This window comes from Crocodylus porosus, unplaced genomic scaffold, assembly GCF_001723895.1.
Source record: "Crocodylus porosus isolate Cpor-Errol unplaced genomic scaffold, CroPor_comp1, whole genome shotgun sequence".
In the NCBI taxonomy this organism is placed as follows: Eukaryota; Metazoa; Chordata; order Crocodylia; family Crocodylidae; genus Crocodylus; species Crocodylus porosus.
In genome coordinates, this window is record NW_017728907.1 from 20,049,086 (window position 1) to 20,069,266 (window position 20,181).

The 20,181-nt window shown below is 46.8% G+C and overlaps 1 protein-coding gene across 1 annotated transcript in view; it reads left to right on the forward strand.

The window, feature by feature from the left end:
• Positions 1-19,470, forward strand: part of LOC109306959 (sulfhydryl oxidase 1-like) — a 42,935-nt gene extending 23,465 nt beyond the window's left edge. The window contains exons 3-13 of the mRNA XM_019530584.1: positions 2,724-2,824; positions 8,168-8,216; positions 8,731-8,821; positions 10,227-10,317; positions 10,983-11,128; positions 12,014-12,178; positions 12,347-12,476; positions 14,772-14,894; positions 15,068-15,215; positions 17,499-17,675; positions 18,530-19,470. Of these exons, the coding sequence (XP_019386129.1) occupies positions 2,724-2,824; positions 8,168-8,216; positions 8,731-8,821; positions 10,227-10,317; positions 10,983-11,128; positions 12,014-12,178; positions 12,347-12,476; positions 14,772-14,894; positions 15,068-15,215; positions 17,499-17,675; positions 18,530-19,236 (1,928 nt within the window). The 3' untranslated portion in view covers positions 19,237-19,470. The remainder of the gene's footprint in view (positions 1-2,723; positions 2,825-8,167; positions 8,217-8,730; positions 8,822-10,226; positions 10,318-10,982; positions 11,129-12,013; positions 12,179-12,346; positions 12,477-14,771; positions 14,895-15,067; positions 15,216-17,498; positions 17,676-18,529) is intronic.
• Positions 19,471-20,181: the final 711 nt, after the last annotated feature.

The window sequence follows — 20,181 nt, forward strand, 5'->3', positions numbered from 1 at the left end:
TCGTCATTGCGGTTTAGCCATGCAGTTTCCTATTCTTAACAATGTAAGCGGCATGTCTGCTATTTTTATCATTGTTCAAAGGTCAGAAGTTCAGCATTTTCATCTAAGGGTCAGAAAGTGATTACCAGAATGTCAATTGCTGACTCCTTAACCTCCTTGAAGCATTCTGGGAGTTTTAGTGGATTGTTTCTAAGGCTAGGCCTTGCTTAGCATAAGCACTCTCTCACAAACAGTCTTTTGGATTCTGTGCCAGAAGCAGTGATTCGTAAACGCTGGGATATATGAAGGAGCTGGTGTTTCCCTTGAATGCAGATCCCTTGTATGCTGATGGCTAATGCTTCCCTCTCTCCGAGACCTGTTACTGATGGCATTTATATATAGCTATACAGTGAGAGCTGTGCTAACATCTGCCCAGTGGTTATAGTAGTGTGCTTGGCTGACCAGTAACATTTTGGCTTTTCCAAGAGTTTTTCTATATTAACTGTTCTAAGTCACACAGCCATGGGAGGAGGCTGGAAGACAAGCTAATGGATTTCACTGTGCTCCACTTTCCTGCCCACTGCTGCTATTTCCAGCAAACTCTTGGCTGCTTTCCACAGTTCTGTGTTCTGTTTCTGCTCTCTGGCCCTGGGAATCAACTGGCTAGAATGAGCTGATTGGTTCTCTCTGGCCTGAGGGGGGTGGGTCTCCATGCCCAATATATCTCATGATGACCACTACTGTTGATAAGGCCTCAGCCCCTTGTATGTTATGGAGTAGCAGTCACACACCTGACTTACAACATTGCACCCTGGAGCCAGAGCCCAAGCTCCGCAGTTCATGTGCTGGCTGAGCTCCCTCCCTCCAATCTCTTGCGTGGGGGGAAGGGAGAATGGGAATCAAATGTTCTGGATTCATCAGCTTTTGGGCACAAGGACATTGAGAACCAGTGTTTATGAAGGAGGGATTAGCAGCTCTGAATTGGCTTCCTCCCCAACTCTGCCCTTGGCACTAGTACAGATCTCTCCTGTTCCCTATGACTCTCAGCTCAGCCTGTCCCTGTGAGGGGCTGGGAGGACACAGTCCTCCTCATGCTGGCATGGAAGAGGCTGTTGCCTCAACAGAAGGGTTCTGCCCTCCCTCCCTTCCTCCTTCAGAGCCTGCAGTTGAGATCTAGGAGTTCACAGCACTCATCCTGGCTGCACAGACTCACACTACGGCAGTTTGAGAGGATGGAAAGCAAGAGCCGGGCAGTGGTGCTGTGATCCCTGCATCCTCAGGCTGTGGAGGGGGGATGCTGGGGCTGGACTGTGGGTATTTGCTTTGTGAACAGTAGGGGAGATGGTGAGAGTACCATGAGCTACTCAGTGTTATCCTCTACCCTCACTGAAAGGGGCTTGTGTTCAGTGCTACATTGGAAACGGGATCTGAGTACTAGCATATGCTGCTCATTGATCCCTCAAGTAGAGGACTTGTGGGCACTGCCAACCCATGCACAACTTGGAGAGGAGCCCTTCAAGGCAAATGCTAAATACTCCTTCTGTTTCTGTATGTGGTGTTCTTCCTGCACCAGTTGTCAAACATGGCTGGGGTATGGAGCTTGGGCATGATGCTGTTGAAGGAGCAGGCTGAGGTCAGGTCAGTAAGACTGAGTTCCTGCCTTGACAGGAGCATGGAAGGGTCCCATGGCCACCTGCATGATCCAAAGGGACCACATTCCAGCTTGGAGCACTGCATTCCCCTTGTCACTAAAATCTGCTGGTGCTGTATTAATTGAGTGATTTGACTCATGTAGAATGCTTTTCTTCACTTGCTGTGCTCATCTACTGCAGAGTATCTGCTCTACGTGGTTAAACAGCTGCCATCCTTTACTCTAGAGGCAGCTTTATGTTTAGTTGTGGCTAACATGACTTCTCTGTATGGTGTGTTAGAAACACAGCAGGCAGGTGCTGTTCCTAGAGTTCAGGTCTTGACCATGGAAGTGCAGGATCCAAGTGTCAGCACTTAGTTGTTTGAAAAGGACAGAGATTGAGGGGGGATGTACCTGTTATGCCATAGGCCTCTGTAGGACCAGCCAGTGAGGTCTGTCTGGGAAATGGACACTCGCACTACTTTCACTGCATATAGAACCAGTTTTAGAAGTGAGTAAGCAGGGCTCTACCTTGTGGTCCCTGACTATGTGGATCCCACTAGGCTAAGTTAGTACAAGTCATAACATACGTGAGAGGAGGGACGGGCCCATGACTTAGCCTCTGCCTTGTGCCCCCACCAGTCTAACTCTCTCTGCTCACATAATATCTTTCTTAGCTAGAAGTAGAAGCTGCCCTAGTGTGCCAGTGGGTACCTTGTAGTTCTGCAGATGCAAGGGTAAGTGCTGGACAGTAGACACCCTCAGGTTTAGCTCTATTCTTGCATTTCATACAGCAATTTGTGGCAAAGATCATGGGCTGGAGCAGCTGGGAACTTCTTCAGGGACTCTTTTGCTGGGTGAGGTTATGATGGGAGTAGCTGAGAGAAAGTCTGTAATTTAATCAGCACACTTCTGACTGCCCTGTAGTAAAAGCTGCCTCTGGAATCCCTGACTCCCTTCATATGCTGTGTTCCTTCCCCGTTTTGTACCTGCTGGGTCTCTTGCTGAGGCTGGAGTTAGCACCTGCTCTTTAACAGGTGCTCCTGGAATTGTACTGAATGCAGAGGTAATTCAGCTCTCTTAACCATGTCTGTCATTTTGTCTGTCCTTCTAGAATGGAGACCAGCAGTGATACTTGGTGCCGTCAACTGTGCTGATGAGTCCAATAAGGAAGTGTGTAGGGACTTTAGAATAACTAGGTACCCAACTTTGAAGGTAAGTTTACAGGGGGTGGGAGGAAAGTAGAGCCTGTCTCATTCACCTGGTATCAGGGCTGTGGCCTGTTAGATATGATATCCAAGAGTCTCTTGATCAGTTCATCAACGGGTCTGGTCCCCAGTCTGCATATTGCATGGTATTTTGACTTTGTTTGGAGAGGGGCTGAATAACAGTAATTGGCCACAGGCCAATTCAGACATCCACCAACCTGTTTATCCTGATGATTCAATAGCAAAAAATGTTTAGTATATAGGGTGGTTCTCTGGCTATGGGGAACAAGGCAGGGAGGAAGAATTCTCTACATATGAATTGTCCCTTAAAGAGCTTGCGAGGGGAAACAAGATTAGCTTGTCCCTGGGAAGCTGCTATGGGCTATGTAATCCTCTGGCCTTGTGGCTCAGGGAGCAACTGTCACAGATGTCCTGAGGGATAGCCAGCTCAGGTTTGTTGTGGGTAGGTCTTGCTTGCCCAATCTTATCTCCTTCTATGATCAAGTGACCTATCACCTGGACAAGGGAGAGGAGATTGACGTCATATATCTTGACTTCGGAAAAGCCTTCGATCTGGTATCCCATGATCACCTCTTGGCAAAACTGTCCAACTGCAGCCTTGGGTCCACCACGATCTGCTGGCTGGGGAATTGGCTCTGTGGTTGGACCCAGAGGGTGGTGGTTGACAGAAGTCAATTGCCATGGTGCCCTGTGACCAGTGGGGTCTCCCAAGGCTCTGTCCTTGAATCCATATTGTTCAACATCTTCATTAATGATGTGGACCTTGGTGTTAGAAGTGGACTGGTCAAGTTTGCTGATGATACCAAACTCTGGGGTAAAGCATCCACACCTGAGGGCAGGAGGGCGATCCAGGTTGACCTTGACAGACTCAAGAAATGGGCAGACGAGAACCTGATGGTGTTTAACACTGAAAAATGCAAGGTTCTCCACCTTGGGAGGAAAAAAACTGAAGCATCGTTATAGGCTCGGCAGTGCTACACTGGCTAGCACTACGGATGAAAGGGACTTGGGGGTCATGATTGACCACAAGATGAACATAAGCCGTCAATGTGATGCTGCAGCTAGTAAAGCGAGCAAAACGCTGGCTTGCATCCATAGATGCTTCTCAAGCAAATCCCAGGACAACATTCTCCCATTGTACTTGGCCTTGGTAAGGCCACAGCTGGAGTACTGCATCCAGTTTTGGGCTCCTCAATTCAAAAAGGATGTGGAGAAGCTTGAGAGAGTCCAGAGAAGAGCCACGCACATGATCAGAGGTCAGGAAAACAGACCTTACGATGACAGGCTGAGAGCTATGGGACTCTTTAGCCTGGAAAAGCAGAGGCTCGGGGGTGATCTGATGGCCACCTATAAGTTTATCAGGGTTGTTCACCAGGATCTGGGGGAACGATTGTTCACCAGCGCGCCCCAAGGGATGACAAGGTCGAACAGTTATAAACTCCAGCAAGACCGTTTCAGGCTAAACATAAGGAAGAATTTCTTCACTGTCCGAGCCCCCAAGGTCTGGAATAGCCTGCCACCAGAGGTGGTTCATGCACCTACACTGAACGCCTTCAAGAGAAATTTGGATGCTTATCTTGCTGGGATCCTATGACCACAGCTGACTTCCTGCCCCTGGGGCAGGGGGCTCGACTCGATGCTCTTCCGAGGTCCCTTCCAGCTCTAATATCTATGAAATATATGACATCTATGTGTGGCCTACTGCCATGGAGGCCCTCCAGTAGCACTGATGTCCAGCTCATTTCCTAGGAGAGAGGCCTCTTGAGAGTGCCTGTTAGCTGAGCACCCTGTGTTTTAGTGTACCCCTTCAGGCTAAGAGAGCCATTTTTGTGGCCTGTCTGCTCTGATGAGTGAGGGTCTTGCATCTATGTGGGTAACACCCCTGTGGTCCCCAAGGGCTTTCCAAATGACCTAGGAATTGCCCCACATCCCCATCTGTTAAGTGCAGCCCCTTATGGAGTGATACACAGCAGCTGTTTAAAACCATGCAGCACCTCTTTCTTGCACTCCAGAGTAGGAAGTAAAGAATCCAATGTACATACGCAGCCTTGTCAGGGATTAAGGTAGGGAGGGCATAGCTGCATGCAAGAATTGTTCAAGAATGCTGGAAAAAATACTTCAGGTCTTGTCACAAGGACTGTGGGGATGACCACAGGTGACCTGGCTTCCCTTTTTTATTGTTTCCTGGGTAGCAGCAGTGGACAGGGGTGATGGTTGGGCCCTTAGCATGGGGGCTGCTATTTTTGTTCTCCCCAAAGTTGACGTCTGGGTCTGGTTCCCTTCTCCCCCCTCTGGTTATGCTACTGAGTCTTTGTGCCACAGAGCCACCGAGATAAATTTTTTGCCACCTGCAAGCTATTCGGAGGATGTCTGATGGCTCTGCTGTTGTTGGCGGTTACTTCTAATTCTTCCCCTTGGTCCCATACCCAGAAGCTAATTATGTAAATAAATATACTTTAAATATTTGCTTATGTTGGATTGAAGTTTGGCTTGTATAAGGCGTCAGCCAAACCTTCAGAGATGTCTTCTTAACAGGTGGTCAATCCCCAGAATTTGGAATTGCTTTGAAGTTTAGACAGGAGAAGGAGGGGGACAAGAAACCATCACAATGAATTATTGTTTACAAAGTGGCACAGGGACACACAGGATGCCAAGCACGTTACAGGAGTCTTTGTTGGAGGTTTGCTGCTGTTCCTTTTGTGTGTTCCCTTTGGGAGTCTCCATAGGTAGCGCTCTCCAAGATTTAGAGTCTGGGGGACAAAGCCAGCAAAGTCTCCATCACTCTCTTCTCAATGGCCCAGTGTGGCTCTTGCACTGCCTGTGCTCCTTCCCAGATGAAAGTGGATGTTTAAGGACTATTAGTTCTGGTTGAGGGGATGGTGCAGTGCCCTCTGATCTGGTGCAAAGGGAAATACAGTGTCTGTCTATTTAAAATGTGTCTGCCACAAACATTCTCTGACCCAAGGCCAGGACTGTTTCCAAGAACTCCTTCAAAGAGAAAGGGTCAATGAAAATCCTTCTTGGTGAGAATCATCACATTTTTGTGACCCTTCAGATTATGTAAAGCAGGGAAGATTTTTTAAATTTCTTTTCATTATTCACTTTCTGTCCTATTCTCTGGCTTTTTGTTAAGTCAAAGTAATTAATAGATAGTTAGCAGGATGTACAGTTAAATCTCTGGCTATGTCTTCATATCTAAAAAGAAATGTATGTTTTGCTTTTAAGTGAGGTAATTGTAATTTTTCTGCACTAGAAGCTTAGTGAAGACAAGGCATCTGTAACGTAGCCAGGCAAAGTCAGGACCCTACTGTTCACTAACAGCTAATGTTACCTAGCTACACAGCAGCAAGAACTGCTGCAAGTTGTCTCCAGTAGGATTTTATGGTAAAGTAGCTCAGGAATCTCTCTGAAAACTCACTTGTTTTTTGTCCCTGAAAACAAAACTTACGTTTTCATCTATTTTGGGAATCTGAATGGTATGTTATCTTCTGATAGTTATTGGGTTTTTGAACATCACTCAGAATCTCTAGGGCACTATAAAAAATCTGAATATTAACTTGACTGGTTTTTGCCTACAGAAAATGGTGAGTGCTGTTGGAAAAAAAATGTCAGCAATTTGGTTAATGTTTTAATATTCTGCTCATTTCCCCACAAAAATAAATCCTGTGGGTTTTGCTTATCAGCCTTTATGTGCTAGCAGAGGTGGTGGAGAGGCATGGACTTCTCTGATTCCTTTTTTCTTTACCTTGTATGCACCAACTTCTGACTGGTCAAAATCTGGTGGAAGTGGTGCCCACACTAGTGATTCCCTAAATGAGTCGTTGTATTTGTGTTGTGGCTGCAACAAGGGTAGAAGATCCACAAGGAACTCTCCCTTCCTGGTAACTGCAAGCACCAGTCCCAGCTGCTTAAGGATAGTGCCTTGCACGCTGATGCATACCCATTCTGTCTCCACCTTGCACTAGCTTTGGTTAGGAAATGTCCCTCATGGAGCTGGTGGCCAAGAAGGAGTGATTGTAAATCGGTAACCCCCCAGACTCCCATGGAAATCACTTTTTCTGGACACAAGCAAAGAGGAGGTTAGTTATGTGGAGGGAAAGGTGGGGAATTAGTGAGTATGAGCTGGAGTGCTGGTGATGATCAAGAGCCCTCAGTCTGATAAGCATTTGCTTGGATTGCTGCTGCTGGAGGAGAGAGGACTAGGTGGTGGTGCAGTGAGCTATCCTAACTCAGGTACCTCATAGATTCATAGATTGTCGGGGGCTGGAAGGGAACTTGCAAGATCATTGGGTCCAGCCCCCCTGCAGTAGGCAGGAAAGACAACTGGGGTTAGGTGATCCCAGTGAGGTGACTGTCCAGTTTCCTCTTGAAGATTTCCAGGGTAAGTGATTCCACCACTTCTGGAGGGAGTGTAAGAATGTGCTGATTGCCTCTTGGCCTATAATATTATACTGGTCAGGTTTCAGACAGAGGATCTTACAAAAAGATCAGGTTAGCTGATGCCACTCAGTTCAATTGTTTCAGACTCCCTGCAGACTGAGGCAATTGTTAAATTGGTGCAAACTGAAACAGGGGCAGTTAAAAGGCTTTGTTTAAAAGTGCAAAGCTAGAAACCTGTTCTCAAAACCTGCACGCTCAGATTCTGGAGGTAGCATGGCCCTGAGGTAATGAAGTACATGGAGCTTTCTCTGTGATGCTCTCTTGTTTTGTGAGGGGTCTGCCTCTGGCACCCTGTTCCTACAGTCCAGGTCCACTAACCTCGACTTGTTGGGTATCGCAAGACAGGACCTCTGAGGGCTAGTTCTGGGAAGGCTGACAGGTGACTCTACTTCCTCTACTTCCCTCCCCCTCACTTAATCTGTCAAGCCTCAGCTGGTGTTTGCCCTCTAGGGTGCAAAGATCAGTTTGTTCACCAAAGCCTTGGCTAAAAGGCCACTTGAAATGCTGAATGAGTTTGCTTGTGGGAGTTTTGTTGTATTTGCATTGTATTGGTTGCACAATTGATCTGTATGCTCCTAGAAGCTGCACAGACCTTGTACAAATCTACAACTTCCATTCACACTATGTTCAATTTAGAAATTAATGGACTGTACCTTCCACACCACTTTCGCCATCCCTTGATCTTAAAGCGATTCCCCTTCTCCTTGCAGATTGGTAACCTTGGCCCAAGTCTCTCAGCTGATCAGTGGTAGAGCTAGCTGTAGGGCACAGGTCTCTGAACTCTACTCCCAGGCTCTGTGGGCTGGACTGTTCTGTTTATCCCTGTGCTCTAGGTTTAAAGTGCTGTCAAGGTACTCACACTAACTCATTGTCTCTTGTTTCTTTTCAGTTTTTTGAGGCCTTTTGCAGAAGCCCAGAGGATGGAAAGAAGATCTCTCGTGAGTATTCAGTTGCCCTTTAACCCTTTGACTGAAGCCCCGGTCAGAATTCTCCTGGCAGAGTTGTTTCCTTTCAGTTTGCAGCCAGCCCCCATGCTTGCTGAGTTCTGGAGCTGGGTCAGGCTGGGAGAGCAGTGCCCCTGACTTGGGCAGATGGGGCACTACTAGTGGGAGGGAGCTCTAGGACAACCCCTTGCCTCTGAAAGGGAAAATCCTGTGGGGTGTCAGTGAAACTTGAACCTGACAAAAGAGGTGCATCTCTGCCCTGCGCCTTTAACCATTGGGCTTCAGAGACTGCCATATGGACTGGGGAGGTGCCCAGTAAGGCCCAGTAGCTCTTTGATCCCTCTTCTGCAAGACAAATTTGATGTGGCAGCAAGACGGGAGGGACCCAGTACGGATGAGAGCTGGAGCTGGGACAGGTTGTGTCACTTACTAGCCAGCAGATACCACCCTTGGCTGCTTGTGAAGATTGCTGTGGGGTTAAGCTCTGTGTATTTCGTTCCCTCTACAGATGTTGATTCCAGCCCTCAGGACTTGAGACAGGGTATAATCACCCACCTAGAGAAGTACCAGGATGTTTATCCCCCATTGAAGCCAGCCAGGTAACTGGAGGGTAATGGAACAACACTGGTACCAATTGTAATTAGCATGTGTGCATGTTTGTGAGAGAAAGAGATATAGTAGCATGCAATTGGGCTCAGAGATGAGATCTTTCTAAGGGCAGGGGGAGCATTGGTGTCTTGTGGGGTGAGAGATCAGGAAAGGAGCAGAGTCATCCTTAACAAGGCTTTTAGTAGCAGTTCTGTCATGGATACTCTGCTATGTTTCTTGGCTCCAAATCTAGGTTCTTCCACACATTGATAATGACAGTAATCAGGTGCTCACTTTAGAAGCACTCATGTTTATCATTTCTAACTGAATTCCTGTGGGAGTGGACTGGATGCCTTTCCCAGGCTTTCTTTCTGAGGTTTTCTGGACACTTAATAAACAAAACTAGGTATATAACTAAGGTTTTGATTTCAAAAGTTCTGATCAGAGAAAATAAGCAGTAGGATTAAATGGCCAGGCACTGTCATCATTAAAAAGAAATGAAAGGATAAACAAAAATTGTTCAGTACTAAAGTACTTGTTTATCAAAGTTTTCCCTTCAGAAATAAAAGAACTATGTGAAGTCAGCTGACATATGGAGCCCAGAGATTTGAATGTGGATGAAACCTGGAATTCCTGCAAGTCAAAGATGCACAAACTATCTAGATCTTGTATCCCAAGTAATGGGGAAAACAGTTGTGGGGAAGGGCTCCTGACCAAAGTGGATAAAGGAACCACCTCAAAAATATGTTATTTTCTTTAAATACAAGACGCATCTTTTTTCCCCCTACATTGGAAATTGGGGTGTGCATTATAAGCAAGGAAGTACAGCAACAGCACTTTCTGTTGCTCAAGCTTCTGCTATGGGGGACAAAAAGAAGAAATTGCACATATTCCACAGGAAACAGAATAGTGAGTGAGGCTGGACTCCTGAGCTGCTGCTACTCAGTGACTTATTACAAACACAGCTCTTTATTTCTTCATTCTGACTTTGAAAAACAAGTTGTCTGTCTTATTCCAGGGTGTGTTGCATTCCAGAAAACATGGTATTAGGAGTACATGGGAATCCTGTAAGAAATGAAAAAAAGGAACTTATCAGAAAAGAAAGGTGTGTGTGAGTAGTCAGGAAGTGTTATGGATAAAGAGAGAATTGCCCCAAAGCTTTCCTGCCTCTTGTTCCTTCCACAGGCACTTCAACTCATCTGCAGGACTGTACCAGGTGACCCTTAAGGTTCCTTTCAACCCCATGATTCTGCAGATTCTGTATAATGTAGCCATTTCCCATCTTGAAGAGTTATGCCCCATGTGGTGTTGCTTATTTGTTCTTTATGCACTTGTTGCCACTTTTCCAGTGGTTACGTGGAGGGAATGTTCTTGTCTTTGTTACAACCCATCCTGTTGTCTTGCTTTCCCTTATAGCACAGAGGAGGTTCGTGGATTCTTTCAGAAAAACAAAGTTGCGTACCTGGCCCTTATCTTTGAGAAGAACAACTCCTTTGTGGGCAGAGAGGTGATGTTTTCTTGTAACATTATGTTGCTCTAGCCCCTGCAGTTGTGGTGAGCACCGCCCCCCCACACACACATGCCTGTGCTTGTTGTTGTTAGCACATAGAAAGAGAGAGGGCAGTTATTTTCCCAAAGAGGTTTCTGCCAAGTAGTATGACCAGAGAAGCAAGTTCTCCTTCCATACCCTGCATCTCTGCAGAGTTTAATTGACATTGAGGCATAACATTAGTCTGGAACCCTTCTTTATGCCCCTTCTAGTTTCCATAGATATCACATACCATTTGCTGCAGAGGGAAGAATATGATCCCCAAGTAGTTTTCCAAAGATGAATGAGCCTTGGGCTCAAGAGCCAGAAATTGATGGGTCTCAAACTCATCTCTTCACCCAGTTTGGGCCAGTCCCTTACCCCCTGTGTGGTTCCAATGACAGTTAATGTTTTTTTTACCTCTTGGGACTATTGGGAGGGCCAGGTAATGTTTGGGCACTGCCTGGAGGATGTGAAGGGTTATACTGGAACTGAATTGTCCTGCTGGCCTGGAGGAGTCATGGGCTTCCCACTGAACTCCCTGGGGTCAGCTTTGCCTACAGAGGAAAACTTCTGTGATGGGTCTAGTTCCTGGGATGTTCTGTGCCTTGGGTAGCCTGACCTGGGAGCGTCTGGCATTGCAGGTGACCCTGGACATGCAGCAGTACACAAACATTGCTGTCAGGAGAGTCTTGAGCAATGAGGAGGAGCTGGTAAAGGAGTACAACGTGACCACCTTCCCTTCCGCCTACTTGCTTGTCAACAACGGCTCCTTCTCTCGCATCTCTGTGTGAGTGCTTCCCTGCTAATTCCCAGGTTGCAAACGGGCCACCTCTGTTGTTAGCTTGTTAAAGCTTTACCTGTGCTGTACCCAGAGACTGAGGGTTTGAATCCTGGCAGTTGTGGTTAGGACTGATGTTGGACAGGCTGCCTGTGCTTGGGCAGGAAGTGTGAATCCCAGCCCTTGTGGGTAGCTTTTAGGATGCTTGGATACTGCCTGCATAATGACATTCAGCAGGGTTCTGTGGAAGCTGCTTTTCCAACCTGTAGACTTTGATAGAGAACACTCTTTCTGTCAGATCTTTTAAAGCTGTTTTACCGCCCCTTGTTCAGAAAGGTGGTGATTTGAAGGGGGTAAAGCTGACCTCTCCAGAGCTGATCAGGAATTGCATGAAAGGCAGAGGAAAGTGCATCTTTTAGGGGAACTGGCTGCAGACAGTAACTCACCTTGAACTTTTCTATCTTCATCCTGCTTCCCTGAAGTACACTGGGGAGTGGCACTGCTGGTGTAGATGGAGGAGGCTAGAACATTTAAAGTGCTTCCTACTCACCTCGCACATCCCTGCCAGGGAACTTTAGGCAGCACTTGGCACTTTCTCTCTGATGCTAGAGGCAGAAATGCTCTTCTTGGAAACCTAGGGTGAGAGGAGGCTGCAGGAAGTAGAGTAGAGAGGGGGTATCTGGGGCTGGTAGATGCATGGGGAGAGGGTGGATACTGCATGTGTGTGGTAGGGCCTTTCATACACTCCTGGAAAGGAGTCTCCTCTTGTTTCAGGGTGTGATATCTCACATGTGCCTGGGCGCGGTGGGGGGGCGGTGTCTGGCAGCTGGTGGTCTATCAGGGTGGAGAGGAGACAAAGGCATCTCTCATATTTTGTCTTTGCCTCTTTAACAGGCAAGAGGAGGCACGATCCTCCTACACCTCCTTTCTGAGGGGCCTATCTGGTATTAATGACAAAACTCTAATATTAAGAGCCCAGAATATAACAACACCTCCTCCTTCAAGGGTGCCAGGTGCAGAGCACCCAACAGAGACAACCCACTGGAAGCATGCTGACAAGTAAGAAATGCTTTCTCTTGTTCTTCCATCTGTCCAAATTTCTTCCTTTATGCAGCCTGAGTTCATTAAGATGCTGCATCATGACTAACATGAGGAGCGTGAAGGGAGTTACCTTCTCAGTGTGGATAGACCCACCAGGCTGTCAGTGCTCCATTTTTTTCTCTTCAGCTCCAAGCTCTACATGGCTGACCTGGAATCTGCACTGCACCACTCCCTGAGGGTAGAGACAGCCAAGTTCTCCATCCTGGAGGGAGAGCAGCTGGAGGCCCTGAAGCACTACGTGGCAGTGTTGACCAAGGTGAGCACTAAGGAGACTTCAACCAGGCAAGGCTTCTGTTGACTGAACAGTTCTCCAGTCCCCTTATCCTGAGAGCAGGTGTTGGGTCTTGCCACAATGACAGAGAGGAAAATCCCTGGACTGCCCCACTGTTAGGTTAGAGGCAAGGCCAGCTGGTGCATTAATTACCCAGCTAATGAGGCTGTTCCTTGCAAACTGATTTATCCCAAGTGCATTTCACCTGGTGCCTAACAATGTGGCAGGCCACTATGAGAGGGGTCAAACTGTTTGAAAATGCCACATTCTGGTTGGCATATGTTCCTGACAATGTCCTTCCCATGCATTTCCAGTGCAGCTGTGGCCCAACCAAGCTGCAGGAAACTCACAGGTATGGCTGTGTGTAAACATCAGGCTCTCACTGGATCTGAGCCCTGGATGTGGATAAGGTCTTTGTTTAACTGTTACCAGGAACAGGATAGCATCAAGCACTCAGCTGGCAACAAAATCCCTACTTCCAGTCTCTGACTTATGCAAGTGACCTGACCAGCCCCATCCACTTCTGACATGTGCTACTCCTTTTTGAAACCCTATGTGCCTATGCGCAATGATTCAGCATGGGCCAAGCTGCTACAAGGGGAAGTAATGGTGGCACTGCTGTTTTTTCCATCCTCAGCTTGAAGTTTTGTTTTCTCCCAACTTGCTGCTCTGTTCTCTGCCTTCAAGCCCTGAACTAACCATACCATCAGAGTGCAGAGGGCACCATTCCTTGACTCAGCAGCTTTGAAATGTCTCCTTTCCTGTGGCATACGAATGACTGATAGCTGCTTATCCATATGTTGGAATTTGATTGACCAGCTATGTGAGGAGGGCAGGACTAGGATAGCAGGGATTCATGTAGGTCAGGGTGAGGTGCCTTGGCAAAGCTGTGCTGAACCTGCTGAATTCCTCTGCTTACTGCCAGGCCTTAGTTAGGCTGTAATTCTCTCAGTGTCTTGAATACTGAGGAATTATTTAAATGAATATCCCACTTCACCATCTTCCCCTAGAAGAGTGGGGAGTGCCTTTTCCTTCACATACTTAAGGAGATGTGAAGTGGTTCTATGGCTTTTGGTCTTATTTTGCAACCTTACAGGAACAGTCTGTACTGGGAAATGCTTTGATGGCATTCAACAGCTGTAGCAATACTGGGTTTTGATTAAGGGACAGCTCTTCAGAGAGAGGCAACAGAGGATCCAGTGCTGAAATAACACAAGGAACCCAGCTTGCCAAGCATGCTCGCCTCTTCCAGCAAAGTTCACAGGTCTTGGACTGCTGTTGAGGGCTGGAGTGCTGACTGCAGCCTCCATTTGTGCTGTTCTCGCACTGTAAAAATTGAGAGCTGGGTGTCAGCCTGTTTCTAATCTGGAAAGAGCTGGTGCTGGGGATTGAACCATGGTGTTTCAAACTTTGGCCACTAGATGGAGCAGTGCCACCAGGATTTCTCAGCAGAAATGACAGGATCAGCAATTAATGGCCACCCCGCCTAGTTTTGGGTGATTACATCTGCTTTCCTGTGTGTTTACGAATTGTACAGTATAACAAGGTTCCTATGTATGACAGATGAGTAACAACCAAATGCTTTTTGTCTCTTGTTTTGTTCATTCTTTTTTTATTTGCTCACCTGCTGTTTTTGTCCTTCAGTACTGCCTGTCTCTCTCTGTATGTCTGCCTCTGTGATGTGGGCCTCTCTTTCTGCTTGTGTGATGTGTGTGTCACTCACTTCTCCAGTCCCTAGAGTGCTTGTGGTTTTAAAGTGCAGATACTAATCAGATTTTAGTTGGCTTATTGTCAAAGTAGCTTTCTGTGTTCTTTGGAGATGATCTGGAGCTGCAAACAAGATTTGGATCTTGGCTCTTGGCCTGAGGGTTGATTTGTTCATATGGGAAGCACCCTGAATACAGATGAAGAGACTTCCCAACACTAGCCTCTTGGATCCTGGTGAAAAGGGTCCTTCATAGCCAGCTGGGGCCGTGGGTAGCTGTGCGCTCCCCCACAGCCAGCGTTCTCTTACCATTCCCGTTCTGGTAGTGACTGGGCCTGTCATAGCTGAGTTCCTTACAAGCAGTGTCTCATTTACAGAGAGCATTTATGGCAAAGCTAGGGCATGGACTGTGTTGCTACATGATCATTTGTTTTACGTTGCCCACAAAGCTGTAACTTCTCCAGACTCTTTCTGGAACCAGAGCCAAGAGTCTCCACAGCATCTGTGTTCCTCAGGCATGACCAGGGTTGAAACTTGTCACTCACTGTATTTCCTCTTCTCCGTTTTTGCTGTAGTACTTTCCTGGACGTCCCTTTGTCAAGAATTTCTTGCACTCTTTGGACAACTGGCTGAAGCAGGTGAAGGAACCAAACGTTTCCCAGAGAGCCTTGGAGAAAGCCTTGAAGAATAAAAAAGATGTAAGACACTTAGAGAGTGTTTCCCTTCTGCACTGTAAGGAGGGACATGGGGTGTATTTGGTTGTCTGAATCCCCTCTCTGGGGTTCAACTTTCTACTTTGGCTTCCCTTCTTCCCTCAGTTTTTCATTGGAGTTGTTTTCTGTAAATTCACCCCAGTCTGTTTCCCCATCAGCCTCCAAATCCAGCGGTGCTGACAAATGATGTGACCTGGGTGGGTTGCCAAGGCAGTGAACCTCGCTACCGAGGATATTCCTGCTCCATCTGGACCCTCTTCCACCTGCTGACAGTGCAGGCATCATGGCACAGTGCGCAGAATGCAGGTACAAGATAACCATGCTGTTAGTTTGTATCCAGTTTTGCTACGTCGGCCAATATGACCGTACAGAAAGCGGTGTGGAAACTACCCTGTTGTAAGCAGTTTACAGTTGCCTGATGCTGCAAGGGCATCAGAAAACTTCTAACATTGTTAGGAGACTAGAGAGAAGAGAGATGGTTACCAGGAGAAGCAGAGTTGTCCATAAAAAATAAAGTCTATCCAGGAGGTCTGGCTGAATCCAGAAACATGGTTCTCGACATTTTTAGGCTCAAGGCACCCCTCCATAACTTTTCAGAATATAGCAGCACCCTATTTGCAATTAATATAGCAGCACCCTATTTCATTGTTTCTGCCAGGTAGCTTCTAGTTCTGTTACCAACTTCAGACATATTCCCAAGGTTCCCAAATTAATTTCTGACCTCAGGGGAAAAAGCAATTATCTTCCTCATGCCTGTTTTCTGTCTTACAGTTAACCCAGTTCCCCTTTTTATAACTTTATGTATAAAAGAATCAAACTTACCAAACAACAAGTTTGACATTTAAAGTTACAGAGTTGACATTTCAAATCACTGTCCACAGAAGTCAACCCAGTCACTTTTATATAGGGCTGGATGTTATTTATTCTGCACAGCATTGAACTGGCTTATTGTATGTGCCCAAAATGGAGTGGGGAACATGCCTCTGACCACCAGAAGAGTTGCAGAAGCCAACCTAGTATTGGAGCAGGCTTGAGACTGGGGACAAGGAGTTCTCCCACTACTGAAAGCATAGAAGTAACCCTTGCTTCCCTCCACCTAGTACTACCTATCTCAGCAACTATATATTACTGCACTTATTATAACAGTGGCTTTAGTGATGGTTCTTACTTTTGCTGTACAATCCTGGAGTGTAAAACTTAGGTCAGATAGGCCAGTAGCAGCAGCATTATGGCAGTCACTTGTCAGGATGGGTACCCTTTCCTGCTGCAGCCATGCAGAGGCACAATCTCTGTGGGTGAAGAGATCTTCTATCCATTACCTATATCCTGGGTGCTTGTAATGCCCTAGACCAGATGCATCATGAAGCGTGATGCACTGCGAGACAATAGGACCATCCTGCCCCACTTCTTTCCAAGGTCTTCAACCTCATTCCTGGCTGGATTCCCTGCCTTGACATAAAACATTTACAGCAGTGAGGTAAGGGGCTTTGTTGCTGCTGCTTCTAGGTGTATGTTGGAGCCCTGAGTTCCCATCTGCCTAGCTGGTGGAAACTGGTCTCCTTTGTGCAGCATGTCAGTACCTTGCCTTTATCACTGGGAAGCTTTGCATGGTACTCTCTCTTATGGGCCAAAGGCAGTACTGACATCTCCATTTAGCTACCCCCCCACATCACACGAGAACAAGACCACAGCTTGAAATGATATCTAGCTCTTATACGTTCAGTGGGAGAACTGGGTGACATAAGCAGTCACAGAATGGTAGGAAAATATTCCTGGAAGTGGGACTCAGAAGGTCATCTAGTCCCAGCCCCTGCTGAAGGCAGGATCATCCTGGTCTAAAACATCTCATCCAAGTGTTATTTAGCTTGCACTTAAAAACTTCCCGTGGTAGAAATTTTAGAACCTCTTTCAGGTAACCTGTCCCAGGGCTGAACCATGCCCCTAGTTAGAAACTTATTGCTAATATCCAAGGTAAATCTCCCTAGTTTCAAATGTAAGGTTATTGCTTCTTATCCTGTCCCCTGTAGTCACAGAAAACAGTTTGTCACTGCCCTGTTTAGGAGCTGCCTTGAGGTATTAGACAACTGTTATCAAATTCCCCTCAGTCATCTTTTCTGCAGTCTAAACTCTAAGTCTTCTGACTTTTCCTTGAATTCAGAGTCACCAGGGCATTTCTTAAGCAGAACCTATGTCATTTTGACTGCACAGTCAGACTTTGGCATTGCTGTCAGCCTATCAGGGCCCCATTGCCCAACAAGGCCCAGGATCCTGTGCTGCTCCAGGATGCATGTGTCCTAAATGGCAGGATAAGCCTTGCTTCTTTGACTGGCCCCTGGCTGTACCTCATGCAGATCTTTACATGGGGCAGTGTACCCAATGCTGACTGCTCTGGGGGATGTTTGCAATTTTCTGGACCCACCTAGCCTCAGAGAGCTGGCAGGCAGCCAGGAAGAAATGAAGGGGATCTTGGAGTGGAGGGAAGTTTGGGGTGATAGAGGGGGTGCTGTGCACAGTTGTGGCATCTGTCTGAGATGGAGAATATCCTCAGCTTTGCATGCTGCCCTGACAGGGCTGTCTTGTTTCCTCCAGGTCCATTAGAGGTCCTTGGTGCTATGCGAGGCTATGTCCATTACTTTTTTGGCTGTGAGACCTGCTCGGAGCACTTTGAAGAAATGGCAGCAGAATCCATGGACCAAGTGAAGAGCCTGGATGAGGCCATCCTCTGGCTTTGGTCAAGGCACAACCGGGTCAACGCGAGGCTGGCAGGTAACATAGCTGGCATTGGCCACAACTGGGGAGAGGCAAGAAGTGTAGGAAGGTATAGCTTTGTTAGTTAATTCTTTCATCAAAAGACAGCTCTCTAAATGCTCTATTTAATATCTCCTGCTTCTCCTGCCCAGGTACACAGGCACTGTTTTTATCCCTTCCGCCACATACCTGTTAAGTCCACTCAAGGGAGAAATCAGTATATAAACTGCTGACAGCTGCAGGGGAAGAAAGGACAAGTGTCCTGGCCCCATGGACAAATGAACAAATGTTTTCCTCCTTGCCACTGCAGCCTCCCTTCTCACCACTGTAGGAGGCCCTACTCCCAGCATTCACATAGATTCCTTCACCTAGTGATCAAAGCAGTGTGGCCACATAATTGGATGAAAGAGAGACTTTGGTAGAGATGGGCAATGGGAGGAGCCTGTTCAGTCTTTAGGAAACCTTGCTGTTTCCTAAAGTGAGGAGACAGTGCCTGTCCCAGCCAGTGGGGGCAGGGAAGGGTCTCTGGACAGAAGGCAGCTCCAGGGTTGAGACCTAGTTCTTGGCATTGCTGAAGGCTACAATCTCCCCCCACATCTTCACACCCCACAGTAGCAAAGGGCGTGTGAGAAGCTGCTGCTGCAGGTGACTGGGGAGGGGGGAAACTGAGTGACTTCCAAGTAGGGGTTGGATGGGCCTCTGGTACGCTTCCTGCACTGCTTGGTGTAGACGGAGCCTGGCTGTAGCAGCAGAGGGGACATCTCTCTGAGATTACCTATCTCCTGCCAGGAATGTAAATGCTCTGGGCCATGCTGCTGCTGCATAACCTGGTGGAAGTGTGTCTTGACTCTTGTTTGCTCTGTTTTGTTCAGGTGACCTGACAGAGGACCCCAAATTCCCCAAGATGCAGTGGCCTCCCCCAGACATGTGCCCCTCTTGCCACAAAGAGATCAATGGGCAACATGCATGGGATGAGGCAGCCGTCCTGCACTTCCTCAAGGGCCACTACTCACCAGTCAACATCTACTTTGCCTACACAAAACCTGAGACATTTCTGTTGGCCAGGGAGAGCCGGGATGTGGAGGAGACAACTGGAGCGAAGGGCAAGGGCAATGGGATAGTGGGGATGGAGGATAAAGAGAGAAGAGAGGAAGAGGAAGGAGGAGAACAAAAGAGGACAGAGCAGGTGGATCCAGTTGTGGGAAGAAAGATGGTCGCTCAGAAATGGCAAGCCCTAAAAGCTGCAGCCTTGGCAGCCAAGAAGAAGCAGCATCTAAGCAAGAGGGACACTGCACCATTACTGATGACGGATGATAACAGTCGCCAGGCTGTTGACTATGCAGCTGCCCAGGAGCACCTGAGGAGGCGAGGGCTTAAGTCCAAGGAGATCATTGGTGTCCTGGAGGAAGAAGAAGATGATGGTGTGAGGAAAAGCGAGTGGTTCCATGTGCTGGGACTGCATTACTCCCACCTAGACATCGGCCTGTACTTCCTCTCCTCCATGTGCCTGCTGGGCATGTACACCTTCTACATACGGCTGGGGTCTAGCAAGGGCCGCCCTAGGTTCTCCATGGCATGAGGCCTGCAGTGGGTGACAAGCTGTTTCCAGTCAGGGTTGATTTAAAAATTATTCTTTGTTTTATTTCTTAAATTCCAAGCTTTTAACATTTTAAATTCATTTTTTTTTAACTTACAGATGCATTATTTTTTAAAATCCTGTTTAAAATTAAATCTGAATTTAGTACAAAACATGTTAAGATCTAAATCTGAATGCCTTGAGAGCCAGTGATAAATAAAAAGGAAATATGCTGAATCCATGAGTTTCTATAAAAATCTTTGAGATACAGTGGGCTGTGTGCTTTTTATTAGAAAAATCAGGATGAAACACATTTATGTTTTGAGCTTGAGCTTCGTATATTGGCACAATAGATCTTGTACTGCATTAAGAGTTTGACTTTTGGTGGAACTTGAGAACAATCTCTTGCCATTTTCTAATATACTAACAATGTAAAATGTTAAGCTATATACTTGCTTTAATAAATCTACATTATTTATAGCATACCCACCTTGGTGGTAAGACTATATCCCAAGTCCTAATGTAAAGGTTCTATTTAGTTGTAAATCTGCATGTTGTAATTATTATATCAACCAATGAGAAGCCATTTTTCTTTCGAAAGTAGGTGAAACACACATGGAAAAGTTGATTAAAATCAATGATTTTAAATTGAGGCCTTCCACTTGGTGATTTCAAGTAATTAAATGGATTATGTAAATTACTGCAATTTAATTAATCCACATTGTGAGCAGTGGAAGAGTGGCAGGGATAGGCCTGCTACAGGCCAAGTGTCAATGGTTCCTTATACAGGTCCATGGCTGAGAGGCACCTGAATCTTCAGCTGGATTGCCATGGAAATGGGCATGGCCGGCTGGTCTTGCTGCTCTTGCTGCTGCTGCTAATGTGGAGGTGCCTACTTAGACAGCTATGACATGTTCTTCAGGGATCTAAAAGTGTTGCCTGGCATTA